Genomic DNA, 12,277 nt, shown 5'->3' on the forward strand with positions numbered 1-12,277 from the left:
AAGGCAGGAAGTCTGGGAGGCTAGTGATCCCTGGCAAGTCTCTTCCCCTGTCCGGACCTCAGTTTTCCCATTGGTCAAATGGGCTCAACGCCCCACCCAGCCTCATCCTGCCGCCCTCCCAGCCAGCATGCATGAGTTCATGGGGTCGGGTCTCCTAACCGACCATCTGGTGCAGATAGAGTCCTCAAAAAGTCCTGTCTTCCCTCCACTGACCTAGCAGACTTGATTCCTTTATTGCTCCTTGTTACTCTTGGATCATCCCATCTCCTCCCCAACACCCCAGGGACCCGAACAAAGACCTTTCCCGGGCCTGGGCGGGGAAGAAGGCACTCATGGGATTCCCAGGCATGCTAACCACGGTAACCCTGCACACAGGCCTGGGTTGGGTGCACCAAAGGTGAGCTGGCAGGAATAGGTTATAAGAATATAAGGAATAGGCAGAAGATGCATCAGGTAATGAGCACAACAGGTGCCTTGCCATTTACCAAGTGCCTGCTACGTGGGTCCTATCTTACACACTCTCCCGAGTTTGATCTGCCCATAAGCCTATTAGGTAAGTGTGACTATTATTCCCTCTTCACAGATGAAGAAACTGAGGCTCAGGAGATGAAACAACTCTATCAAGGTCACATGACTAGCTAGCAGCAGAGCTAACCCCAGGCCTGTTCGGCTTAATCTGTTACCAAGGTGACAAAGCCACAACTCAGCCACCAAAAGCCTTTCAGGGCCTCCGCACTCCACAGACTGTGGGATGCCTCCCACTAGCCGCTCCTCAGGCACTGACCGGAGCGCTGGCCGCAGGATGCCATTGCCGATGATGAAGTGCAGCTTCTCCAGGTTGGATGTGGGCCGGTCCTCCAGCATGCTATTGCCCTGCACAGTGGACTCCCCGTCATGCAGCCTCTTGGTCACCTGGGCCAGAGGGAGGGGACGAGGCTTGACCCAGGCAGGGTCAAGTGAGGGGCCCTGCCTCATGTCTGAGTCTTCCCACTCCCCTGGAGAGCAGATCCTGAGAATGGCCACATGAGCTGGCTCCCCACCACCGTGAGAGCCCCAGCCCTGTCCTACCCCCGCCCTGTGCAGAGCTGACGGGTCCAGACAGCTGGGCAGCACTGGCCTGGTGCCACACACTGGGGACAAGGTTCCTCTGCAGTCTCCTTAATACCACCCTCCACTCCCTACCCCAGGGAAGCCCTTTCAGCCAGGACAGGGACCTGCTCTTCTGACTCGTAGCGGGACCCCAATCTCTCCACACAACCCTGACAGCCAGAATACACACCCTGGGTTCCAACCGCCCAGTTCCCTGTGAACAGCCCCAAGCCTGGGTTCTTACGGACGTGTTTCTCCTCTCTGGTTCCACACAGCCCACCGTGCCAACCTGCACCCTGCCCAGAGTCCCGGAGCGAGAGCAGGGAGTGGCAGGAACATGCCCCTGCCGGCGGGAAGGCGCAGGAGATCCTCACGTCTATGGGGCACCCACAGGTATCATCCCATGCCATCCTCTCAGGAACCCAGGAAAAGGCAGGCATTTCCCCCTTTGGGCCTTTCGGATACCCAGCGGCGGAGCCAGGATTCCAATCTGGGGCTACGTGGCTATAGGACTGGATTTGAGCCTCAGGTGGGGAAGAGGACAGTGGCAGCGGCAAAGCAGGCTAGGGAAGCCCTGAGGAGGAGCCTGAGTCTACTGTAGAGGGGCCTGGGCAGGCTTCCTGGAGGAGGTGACTCCCAGGCAGAGAAGGAGAACTTTAGGCAGAGGGACTGATGTGTGCAAATGTAGGGACACGTGGGAGCCAGTCCCCCTGTGCTGTAAATGCCTGTGTCTGCTGCTCTCCCAGCCTGCACATTCCTGGAGCACAGGGCCAGGGCGGTGCTGCTCAACAAAAGCGAGGTGACAGAGTTCAAACAAACTGTTACTGTTAATGCCCATGGGCATGCCCACTCACAGAGAAGTTTGAGGCATCTGAAAGGTCCTTGGGTCAAATGCAACGGGTCCCTGCCCTGGCAGGAAATGTCCTCCCTCTCGCCATCTGCCTCTCACCCTCCCCAGCTCTCCAGTCTCCTCTTCTGGGAAGCCCTGCCTGATCCGGCCCCAGCCTATGCTCCCCGCCCTCTACTTTGCACTCCAGCCTGCCCACTAACCCCCGACACGGTCCAGCCCAAGCCCCTGGGAACAGGCCACATCTGCTCCCTTTCCCACTCCCCGTGGTCCCCCCAGCTCAGTCTTGCCCCACCCTGGGCCTCCTAAGGCAGCCCAGGGTCTGGTCTAACCTCCTCTGTCAGTTTGGACTTCTTCTTCAGGGTCAAGTGCACCAGCTTGTGCCTCATGCTGCTCTTCTTCTGCCCCTCAGGTAGCTGGGCCTGCACGACAAACAGGGGTCAGGGTCAAGCACCTGGGCCCAAAGTAAGGATGAGAGCAGTTGACAACGGAGCTATGGCTAGCGGGTTGTGCGCCTCCACACTGACATTTACGTCCACACTGCCCCCACCAGCCAGCTAATGATGGGAAAACAGAGACCCAGAAAAGTGCGGGCGCCTGCCCAGTGCCTCCCAGTGAGTCAGTACTGGTGCTGGCTCTGACTGCAAGGCCGTTGGTTCTGCCACCTGGCCTCATTCAATCACGATCCACGCCTTACAGTTTACAAAACGTTCACACATTTGTTCCCACAAGGGGACAGAGGATAGTGGGGGTCAGGGAGGTGAGGCAGAGGCAAATTTTAAGGGCTCCTTCTGCTGAGAACCCTGAGGATGGGGATGCGGGCGGCCCTCCCTACTGGCCTGGGAGGGACACGGATGAACGGGGGGTTGGGGGGGTGGTAGCTGGGCCTCACCTCCCCCTCGCCCTGCAGGGCCTGCAGCTCCCTCTTGTAGGTCTTCTTGCCCAGGGTCTCGTAAATCTTAGTCATCACAGGGATCTTCTCACTGCCGTCACTCATGGCGGTGTGGTACTTGGGCTCAGGGAGGTCCCCCATGAAGCGCAGGATGGTGATCCAGACCGCCAGGGCCGCCTGGGGCAGAGCGTGTCAGGGGGCACGGGCACAGGGTACTGCTGAACCATGAACATGGCCTGGGGGTCTGGGGAGAGGGCTGGAGAGGGCCACAGGAGGGCTACGGGGCCCGGGGTACCAGGGTGAAGTCAGCCCTAGTCCCACCCCCGGGGACCTGCCATCTGGGCGCCCGCGCAGCCCCAGCCCTCACCAGCTGGTCGCCCTCATCATCGTGGTACAGCAGCGGCTGCCTGAGCGGCCGCCGGGTATAGGTGTGTGTGGTCGTGCCCTGGAAGTAGGTGGCGGCGAACTTGGCGAATTTATACTCAGAGAGGTCCTCCTCATCCTCGTCAGGCAAGGGCAGGGCTGCGTCCAGGTCCTCCTCCACCATCTCCCTGCGCCCGCGCTCCAGGTCCTGAGGAAGCCAGAGAGGTTCCCTGCCACAGACCAGACTCGGGCTGGCCCTGCGGCCCCCCAACCTGTCCCTGTGGGGCCAGCTCTTCCTCCACAGGGTGGAACACTGCCATCCCGTTGCCCAAACAGAGTCTGGCACGTGGTAGGTCCTCAGTACACGGATGAATACAAGTTTGTGAATGAATAAAAGTTGGGCCTGGAGAGGGACAGTGACTGGCCCAAGTCTGCATGGCGAGCTGCTGGCCGGACAGGTCAGGGGCTGCATGGGCCACATGTCTTACTGCTGCCCTTTGTGCCCAAGGGTCAGGGGGACTTTAAGGCAAACAGGCACAAAAGGACGGAAGGCCTGTCCCCAGCCTGGTACCTCGAAGCCACTAGGTGCTTGGCCCTCCTGGCCTGGCAGGCCGCCTGAAGTCCCCAAGAAGCCAAACATCTTGTCCACCATGTCCGAGTGGTTGATGGGCTCATGGCGGGCTCTCTCCATCTGCTCCAGGAGCTCCTTCTTGCGCCGAGCCTCCTCCTTCTCCTTCAGCTCCCGCTCTGCATCCTCACGGGCCAATTGGGCCAGGCGCTCCTGAGAGTTTAAGAGGAAACAGAGGAGACTGCCTCAGGGAGCACGCCCTCCTCAGGGAGCCCCAGAGAGCCCCCGCAGCTGCCAGGCCTCAGTCCCGGCCTCCCCCCGGGCCCTCCTGACTGCTGGGAAGGACTGAGCCTCCAGCCTCTCTATCCTCAGCCCCACCCCGCCCAGCCCTCAGAATCCAGTGCAGACAGATGCCCAGCACTGGGCCACAGAGAAGCCTTGAGACAAGTCCAGAGTAATCCTGCCTGCCCGTCAGGGCTTAGCTGGGAACCACCTCTTCCAGGAAGCCTGCTCATCCCTCCCCCGCCGGAGGGGACCACACCAACCCGGAAATCCCACAGCTGTTGGGTTGAGGTTCTAGACCAGCGCTGTCCAATAGAAATATAATGCGAGCCCTGAATGGAGTAGCTTTATTCAAAACAGTAAAAAGAAATAGGCGAAATCTATTTTAACAATATATTTTAGGGGTGCCTGGGTGGCTCAGTCGGTTGAGTGTCCAACTCTTGGATTTCAGCTCAGGTCATGATTCCAGGGTCATGGGATCGAGCCCCACTTCGGGCTCTATGCTGAGTGTGGAGCCTGCTTAAGATTCTCTTTCTCTCCCTCTGCCCCCTCCCCCTCTCGTGAGCTCTCTCGCTCTCTTGCAAATAAAAAAACACGTATATATTTTTATTTAACCCAATAGTTCTAAAATATGTCAATACGTAATTAATATTTAGAAAATAGTACTGAAATACTTCACGTTCCTTCTTTTTACTGTCTTCAGAAGCTAGTATATATTTTACACTTAGAGCCCTTGCCATTTCAAGCACTCAGCAGCCCCATGCGGCGGAGGCTCCCGTACTGGGAGCTCTCGCTCCGGCTCTGGCTTTTTATCCTTGTTATCTCCCAGCTAGAAAAGGTGATGGGCATGGCGCCTCTTACTCTGGAGCCACGGCCCCTTGTCCTCAGGCCTGGCACGGGACCAAGCACCCAGTGCACGGATGAAGGCAGGCTGTGTGGACAGAGGGCAAATCGCCAGTGCTGTTGAACCAGCGAATGGACATCTGAGGTCTGGGCCACTCAGCTCACCTGATGCTTGCGTTCGGCCTCCTCCTTGGCCTTCTTGGCGCTCATCTCCTTCCGGAGCTTCTCCTCCTCTGCCAGCCGCATTTTCTCAGCCTCCAGACGCCGCAGGTACTGAGGGAAGGGGCAGCCACGTGGGCACCGTCACAGTGCTTCCTGCCAGCTCTGGCCCGCGCCACCCTGAGTTCTGGGACCGGGAGCGGCTCTGCCAAATAGTTTGGCAGACGGGGAAACTGAGGTACCTGGAACTCCCCCAGGTCACACAGCAGGTTGGGGACATCGGTGGCTCCCGAAGCCAAACCAGCTTCACCACAACAGTGACTGGGCCCCGGGCCCTGCCGTTGGCTGGGAGGATGGAAATGAGGAGTCGATCCCAGCTGTGTGCATTCCCCACAGGAGGCATGGTCCCAGGGCCCCTCTGCAGGTGTCGGTGTAGGGGGGACCTGCCTGCCCGGGGTGGAGCAGCACCCCTCAGGGCACACAAGAGCTGTGGACTCACTCGAAAGCCCTCACCTCAGCCCTGAGGCGCCGGTGCAGCCTGCGGGCGATCATGCCCCGGGCGTAGGCCTGCACGGTGAGCACGGCCCAGAGGCGGTGGCGGAAGGCCTTGCGCACCAGGTAGGCGCGGCAGCGGGCCTGGAACCCGATGATGCGCCGGCGGGCCAGGCGGTACTTCTGGTGCAGCTTCCGGGAGCGGTGCAGGGCCTGCAGCCGCAGGAAGCCCAGCCGCATCTGCAAGGACACGGACCGGCTCGGAGCCTGCAGCCCCGACCCCAGGCTGACCCTGGCCACAGGACAGTCGCCGCGCTGGGCTCCGCTCTGACTGGCGTGCCCCAAAGCTCTGTCTTCTCTCGGACTAGGTCTCCCCAGAGTTAAGCTCTGTTTCCTCGCAGACAGAAGTTTTCTAGAAAGAGGACTTGGCTTCCCTTGAGGGCGCCCCCCCCCCCACCACACACAACGAACCCCCGTCCTCAGACCAGGAGCTGGTCTCCTTCCTGTCTGCCTCCCCGGCCCCAGGTCGGGACTGCAGCCTGGCTGCTCTGCAGAGACCCATGTGACACACCCACCACCAGCCTCCTCCAAGCTAATGGCCCAGGTGCTCACAACCCATCAAAACATTCCAGAGGAAAAGTGTCAAACTTTGCTGACTAGATGAGAAAAGCCGCAAGAAGCAGACTTGGACTTCGGGCTGGAGGAAGGGTAGGGGCCAGCCAGGGCAGTGGCAGGAGGCCAACCAGGTCCCGGGCAGGGTACGTCCTGCTGCTACGGCAATGGGGCCAGGTTCAAAGGCCTCGTGAGGCAAAGAGCAGCCCCCTGGGGAGGCTCACCAGCTCATAGTTCCTCCGGCAGTTGTGGCCCCGCCAGTGCCTCTGGATCAGTGTGGCAGCATTTTTCAACTTCAGGAAGTTAGATCTGGAACAGCATACAGAAGGATGTCAGAGCAGAGAAATCGTGCCCAGAGGCAGCCAGGGTACTGGTAGGGTTTGGAATCAGGAGAGTAAGGCTGAGCCCAGCTCTGTCTCTCCCAGCCGCGTGACCTTGGGCAAAGGCATATATACCTTCTCTACGCCTCACCTTCCTCGTCCGTAAAATGGACACAAAAACACACGCTCTTCCTGCCTAAGTTTGTCACATATGCCTATTAAGGTAGGCATTTAGGAGGTATTTACTGAATAAATGAATAATAATAAGTAAATAAGATAAAGACTAAAAGCTTGGATCACTGTGAACATTGTTTGTTACTAACTTCCCCATTTTAGCGATGACGAAAGGGAGGCTCAGTGAGGTTGGGACAAGAGCCCACGTCTTCTGACAGACTCTGAGCAAGCACACTGCTGTCCCTTGCACACGTGAGGCAGCTTCTATAGGACGATAGTCACCTTTGACCTGATGGAGGACAAAGAGACCACACATCACACAGCAGGTGTCTGCCGACGGCAGAAGTAAGTAAGGGGAGGGTGGGTACGTCAGCGTGTGAGACCGTCAGCGAGACAGTATCTGGATGTGCATAAGCAAATGAGCAGCTGTGGGAGGGGATGGACAGATGGACGGACAGAACTCATGGAAGAGCAGATGGCGAGAGGGAGGGGGTAACCAGATGAACTGCTAAAGGGGCAGGTTGTGGGTTTTTGTGGAGCCGCAGTCACACTCCAGAGTCAGCCCTGCCCATGTGCGAAGTGTCACAGCTGTACACATGCCCCTCACGTGGAAAATGGGACACACGCTGTAATTTACGAAACCTCAAATTTCTTCTTTGGGAAACTTCATCAGGCACCCGAGACACGGGACTGTCCGCGTGTGCCTCGGGTGTCCACGTGTGCTTGTATGGAGGGCAGTGGACCGTGTCACTGGGCGTATGTGGCACAGGTAGGTGGGTGTGAGTCACGTGTCCGTGCGTTCATCGGTGTTAGCATGATCGCGTGTGCATGGCATGCATGTGCCACGTGCACGGCACGTGTGCATGGCGCACTCGTTCCTGTGTGCGTGTGTTTACTCCTAGTGTTCATTCAGGGGCACAGAGGTAAGCCAAACACACACACATCTGTATGTGAGCCGAGGTGGGCGAGCTGGTCCCGGCACTTACCTGTCTTTGAACCCCCGGATGACTTTCTGCAGGAGGATGACTCTGTCGGTGATGGCCTTGTCCCGTTCCACCTCCAGCAGCATGTCGTGGTGGTCCTGGAGTGCAGAGCTCCTGAGCAGTGCCCTCCCCTTCACAGTCCGGGGCTGAGGCCCTCCCCACACAGGCCCTCCCTCCCTTCCCTCAGAGCTCCCTGCCCTGCTCTGGCCCCATAGGACAGCCTCCCACAGACTCGGCTCTTGGCTGTTTCCTGGAGGCCTGGCGGCAGGGTGGGACAAATGGAGTAGGAGGAGCTTAACCGGACTGGAGGGGTCAGAGAGCCTATCATTCACACACTGGCTTCATCCCTATGGCCATCTCTGCCCAAGCCCCCACTCTTCTAAATGTTTATTTATTTTGGGGGATGGGGTGAGAGTGGAGAAGCTGAGAGAGGAGAGAGAATCCTAAGCAGGCCCCACGCTCAGCATGGAGCCCAACACGGAGCTCGATCTCATGACCCCGAGACATCAAAGCTGAAATCAAGAGTCGGACGCTTAACCGACTGAGCCACCCAGGTGCCCCCCACACCCACGTTTCTAAAGGTCTCCGTCAAGTGGGCGCCTGACCTGGGCCAGACCACTGCCATTTAACTCCTGGCCTCTGTCACTCCTGCTCTGGCCCTCCTCCCTCAGGGAGGAGCCCTCTTAAAACACAAATCTAATGGTGACCTTAAAATGACACCTCGGTTCCCAGGGTCAAGCCGGGTCTTCCGCCCGGTACTCAGGCCCTCCATAACGCAGGCCCTGCTGACTTCTCTAGGCCTCTCTTCTCCTCACACCCAGGCCCCCAACCCTCCCTCCAGTTAGACAAAACCTCGGACATTCAATACAGATGAATCGTTGTGTCACTCCATGTGTCACCACAGTGCTAAGTGCTGGGATGGGGCTGCAGTGAACAGGCAGACTGGGGCCCTGCCCTGGGGATGCTGAGCCTCATGGGGGAGCCACACCCATCAGATAATCCCAGACCACCTCACTGTGCACAGGGCCTAGCAGGCTGTCTGGAGGGACGAATGAGAAGTAGGTGTCTAGGCTCTCGAAACAGTGGCACATTTCTGAAGAGCCCAGGGAGGTGAGAATGGGACAAGGACGGTCCTCAGAGCTCTCTGGACACCATCGTGTTGCCCGCTTTCCCTCACTTCCCCACACAGGCTAGAAGCCCTGCTCTCCGCTCCAGGTCAGTGAACCACCTGGGCAGCTCACTTCTCCTCTCCCTGAAATGGGCGTAGCGGTCCTACCTCCTAGGGCTGCTGCGAGGACTACACAAGGTCATGGATAAAAATGGATAAACGGCCCCGCCTGGCACAAAGGACGAGCTTTCCGGATGGCAGTGATTCGCACAGGCAGGGAACAGTCGGCAAGGTTTTCTGACGAGGGGAAAAAGGCTCTGGGAGATGAAGGGACTGGCCCACAGCCCCTCAGCCAGGGCGGAAGTAGACCGTCAGACCCCAGATTCTCTCCTGCTGGTAGCTCTCCCGCAACTGCCTGGGCCCCACCCTCCCAGCAGAGGAAGCAGCCCCGCCCATCACCCAGGACAGCCAGAACTCTAGTACAGCGGAAATGGAAATGGGGAAGGCGGCGGGCCGGGAGCTCACACTGTCCCTGCTGCAGCTGTGGAGACACGGCCAATTCCCAGCAAGCTCTACCCCAAGGCCAAGACACCCACGGCCTAGCTTCCGGCTCCCAGCCCTGCCCCCTCCCAACTGCCCCATCGAGCTCCAGGTGCTGCTTAGGGAGGGTGGGAACAGGCCCCGAAGAGAGGACAGAGGGGGTGGCACGTGGTCTGTCATGGCCTGGGTGAACCCTGCCTGGCAGGAAATCACAGGAGGGGGCCTAAAGATACACCCAAGAACCCCACCCCCTAAACACATCCCATTTTACAGCTGGGAAAACGAGGCTCAGAAAGGGCCAGTGACTTGCCCAAAGTCCCAGGGCGGGCAGGCAGCCAGCCACAGGGTCCTGACTGAATCCAGGCCTCCCTGGTGAGCCACCTCTGACCTCACCCCCCAGACGGTCTTAAAATCCATTTCCCCTCCCCCACAGAGGAGGCCGAATCCCACGTCCCCATCACAGACTGCAGAAGACCACTGAGGCCCAGCACAGACCCACCTGACAGAACTCTACAGAGGCCCCCAGGACCCTGTCCCCGCCGTGATGGGGAATTCACATATCCACGAGACAGCCAGAGATAGCGGCTATGCTCACCTTCAGGAAGATCTTGGTTTTGCCAATCTGCCAGTCGTCATGGGTGCCCAGCACAGCCTCGGCCATGCGTTGGCATGTCCCCCGAAGGTCGTCCTGGGGGGTGCACAGGGAATGGGCAGCCCCACCAGTGAGTGACAAGGCCACCCGAGTGTCCCTTCCAAGACCAGGAGGCAGGACTCTGCTCCAGGTTTGCACCAGACTTGCTGTGTGACCCTGGCCGGGTTCTGCCTTCTCTGACCCTCAGTTTTCTCCCTAGCTGGGCAGAATGACCACAAAACCCTCTCCCGTGTCTAACGTCCGGGGCGCACGTGGCAGCCCTGGTCTCATGCACTACATCACGTGTGTGAAGTCCATGCCAGCTGAGCCCCCCGAAGCCCTCTACTGGCTGATCCCCGATCTTCCCCACCGTACCTGAGGCGGCCGGGCTGATGTCACGCCCAGCACTCTGTGCCAGTGAGAAAACCAATGCCCCTGCCCAGCCCAGAGCTGGGACCCTCCCTCCCGCCTCCTCTGCCCCCCAGCCCTGTACCTGCTTGTAGGCCGGCTTCACTCCGGGCAGCAGCACCCGGTACCGCTCTACAAACTCCACGAAGCTGTAGCGGATGGGGTAGCCGGCCCGGCGGATTCGGATGGTCTCCATCATCCCTGAGTACCGCAGCTGGCGCACACACAGGTGCCGGTCGAACAGCTGCCGGGCACGGAGCCAAGGGCGTCAGCACCGGAGGCTCCTGCTCGGAGCTCGGCCCCACTCGGCCTTTTCCCAGCCACACAACAGATGAGGAGCAGCGGTGGGCCGACCCTAGATCTGCAGTTTGAACTCACTTAACAGCACAAAATGAGACCCTCGCGTGGGACGAGTCTCATGCTCTGGGGGCACAGAGGAGAGACAGCTTAACTCCCCTTGGGATATCTCGAGGGGACTTCCCGGAGGAGGCGGTCTTTGCTCTAATCCTGTCAGGAAAAAAGGCACTGGAGGAGGCAGGGTGAACGCATGCAAAGGTGTGGAAGCCTAAAAGTGCAGGACATGCTAGGGAACTTCATGGAAACGGAGGAAACTAATCCATGCCAAGGTTATGGTTGTACAGGTGCCGGGTGCCTTGCTCAGCCCCAGGGGGTACCCTTCATATAACAGCCATGGTAGGTTTGCAGCTATTCAGACGACTTTCTGGCTGCTGGCAGTAAGGCGCCCTAATGAAGAGACACTCTTTTCTCATTGTCACAAAATCATGTTTGTGACGGCAGCAGGTTGTAGAGGGACTGAGAGAGCCTCGGAGGCCAGGCTAGGGAGGCAGCAGGGAGTGACCAGGTCAGAGTTGCATTTGAGACCCACTGGCTCTCACTGCAGTCGGGATGGGGACTGGAACAAGGAGGCAGGAGACCAATGAGAAGGTCCTGCTGCTAAGGTTCAGGTAACAGATGCTGAGGTCTGGGTCCAGAGAAGGTTCTGGAAGCATCTGAAAACAGGAGAGTGGGACCCAACTGCCTTGGCAATGCCCTGGCCTCATTCCCCCCAGACCTCCTGCCCTAAAGTGGGAGCTCTCTGTGACCCTCCTGCCCCTTCAGACCCAGTCCTGGGACCCATGGGGGATGGGCCAGCCCACCCTGGGAAATGTTTTCAGGCAGGAGGCAGGACCAGCACATAGCTGGCTGGCTTCCGCCACCTGTTTCCTCTCCCTTTCCTCTCCCTCCAGGCACTTTCCCTGGCCCAGCCCTGGCCTCCCTCCTTCCGTCCCTCCCCAGACCCCTCAGGCCCCAGCTTCCCCCTGGGCCTCTAAGAGCTTTGTGGTAAACAACACCTCCCAGAGCTGTGGAAGGAGAGGGCCTGAGTAAGGGGTGGCCAGGCTCCCAGCTCTGCAGCGTCAAGTCCCTTAGCCTCCCTAAGCCCGCAGTCACACGTCCCAGATGTAGAGCCATAACGGTCCCTCCTTCAGGTCCCTCTTTCACAGGCTATTGGGAAGGTTGAATGGGGCCATGGAGAGAATCCGGCCCACGCCGGGCACACGGAAGGAGCCCGATGTTATTCAGCAGAGTCAAAAATGAGAACCTTCCCAACCAGTCAGAGGAACCTGGGAAGGCTTCGAGGAGGAAGTGGTGGTTGCCAGGACCAAAGGAGAAGGGGCTTTCAAAGTCAGGGCCACAACAAGAACCGAGGCTGACTCCTAAGGGTCTCCATGCCTATTGCACGAAATCCCCCAGGAGATGAGCCCAGCTTAAAGGCGGTACAGGATGTGAACCTGTGTCAAGCCCACTGCAGAGTCCAGGCTCTTTCCGGGGGACGTGCTACCTCCAGTAAATTGGAACCTGTTCTGTAAACCCCTCAGATGCCCTGCCATTCCCCAAAGAAGACAAAGTCTCAGCCCAGCCCCTCCAGCTGCCCCAGGATGGTCCCTGGCTGCCCCAACCCGGGGAC

The 12,277-nt window shown here is 58.9% G+C and overlaps 1 protein-coding gene across 3 annotated transcripts in view; it reads right to left on the bottom strand.

The window, feature by feature from the left end:
- The window catches only part of MYO7A (myosin VIIA), an 84,431-nt gene that overhangs the window by 25,621 nt on the left and 46,533 nt on the right, over positions 1-12,277 (bottom strand). For all 3 annotated transcript variants that reach the window (XR_006297381.1, XM_043580152.1, XM_043580151.1), the window contains 11 exons: positions 10,397-10,555; positions 9,868-9,960; positions 7,628-7,722; positions 6,372-6,456; positions 5,557-5,775; positions 5,050-5,157; positions 3,763-3,972; positions 3,196-3,399; positions 2,829-3,005; positions 2,269-2,358; positions 785-912 (listed from right to left, as the gene is read on the bottom strand). Coding sequence is in view for 2 of the 3 variants with exons in the window: in XM_043580152.1 (XP_043436087.1) it covers positions 785-912; positions 2,269-2,358; positions 2,829-3,005; positions 3,196-3,399; positions 3,763-3,972; positions 5,050-5,157; positions 5,557-5,775; positions 6,372-6,456; positions 7,628-7,722; positions 9,868-9,960; positions 10,397-10,555 (1,568 nt within the window). In the remaining variant the exon portion in view is untranslated. The remainder of the gene's footprint in view (positions 1-784; positions 913-2,268; positions 2,359-2,828; positions 3,006-3,195; positions 3,400-3,762; positions 3,973-5,049; positions 5,158-5,556; positions 5,776-6,371; positions 6,457-7,627; positions 7,723-9,867; positions 9,961-10,396; positions 10,556-12,277) is intronic.

The sequence above is a fragment of the Prionailurus bengalensis genome, chromosome D1 (genome assembly GCF_016509475.1).
Source record: "Prionailurus bengalensis isolate Pbe53 chromosome D1, Fcat_Pben_1.1_paternal_pri, whole genome shotgun sequence".
In the NCBI taxonomy this organism is placed as follows: domain Eukaryota; kingdom Metazoa; phylum Chordata; class Mammalia; order Carnivora; family Felidae; genus Prionailurus; species Prionailurus bengalensis.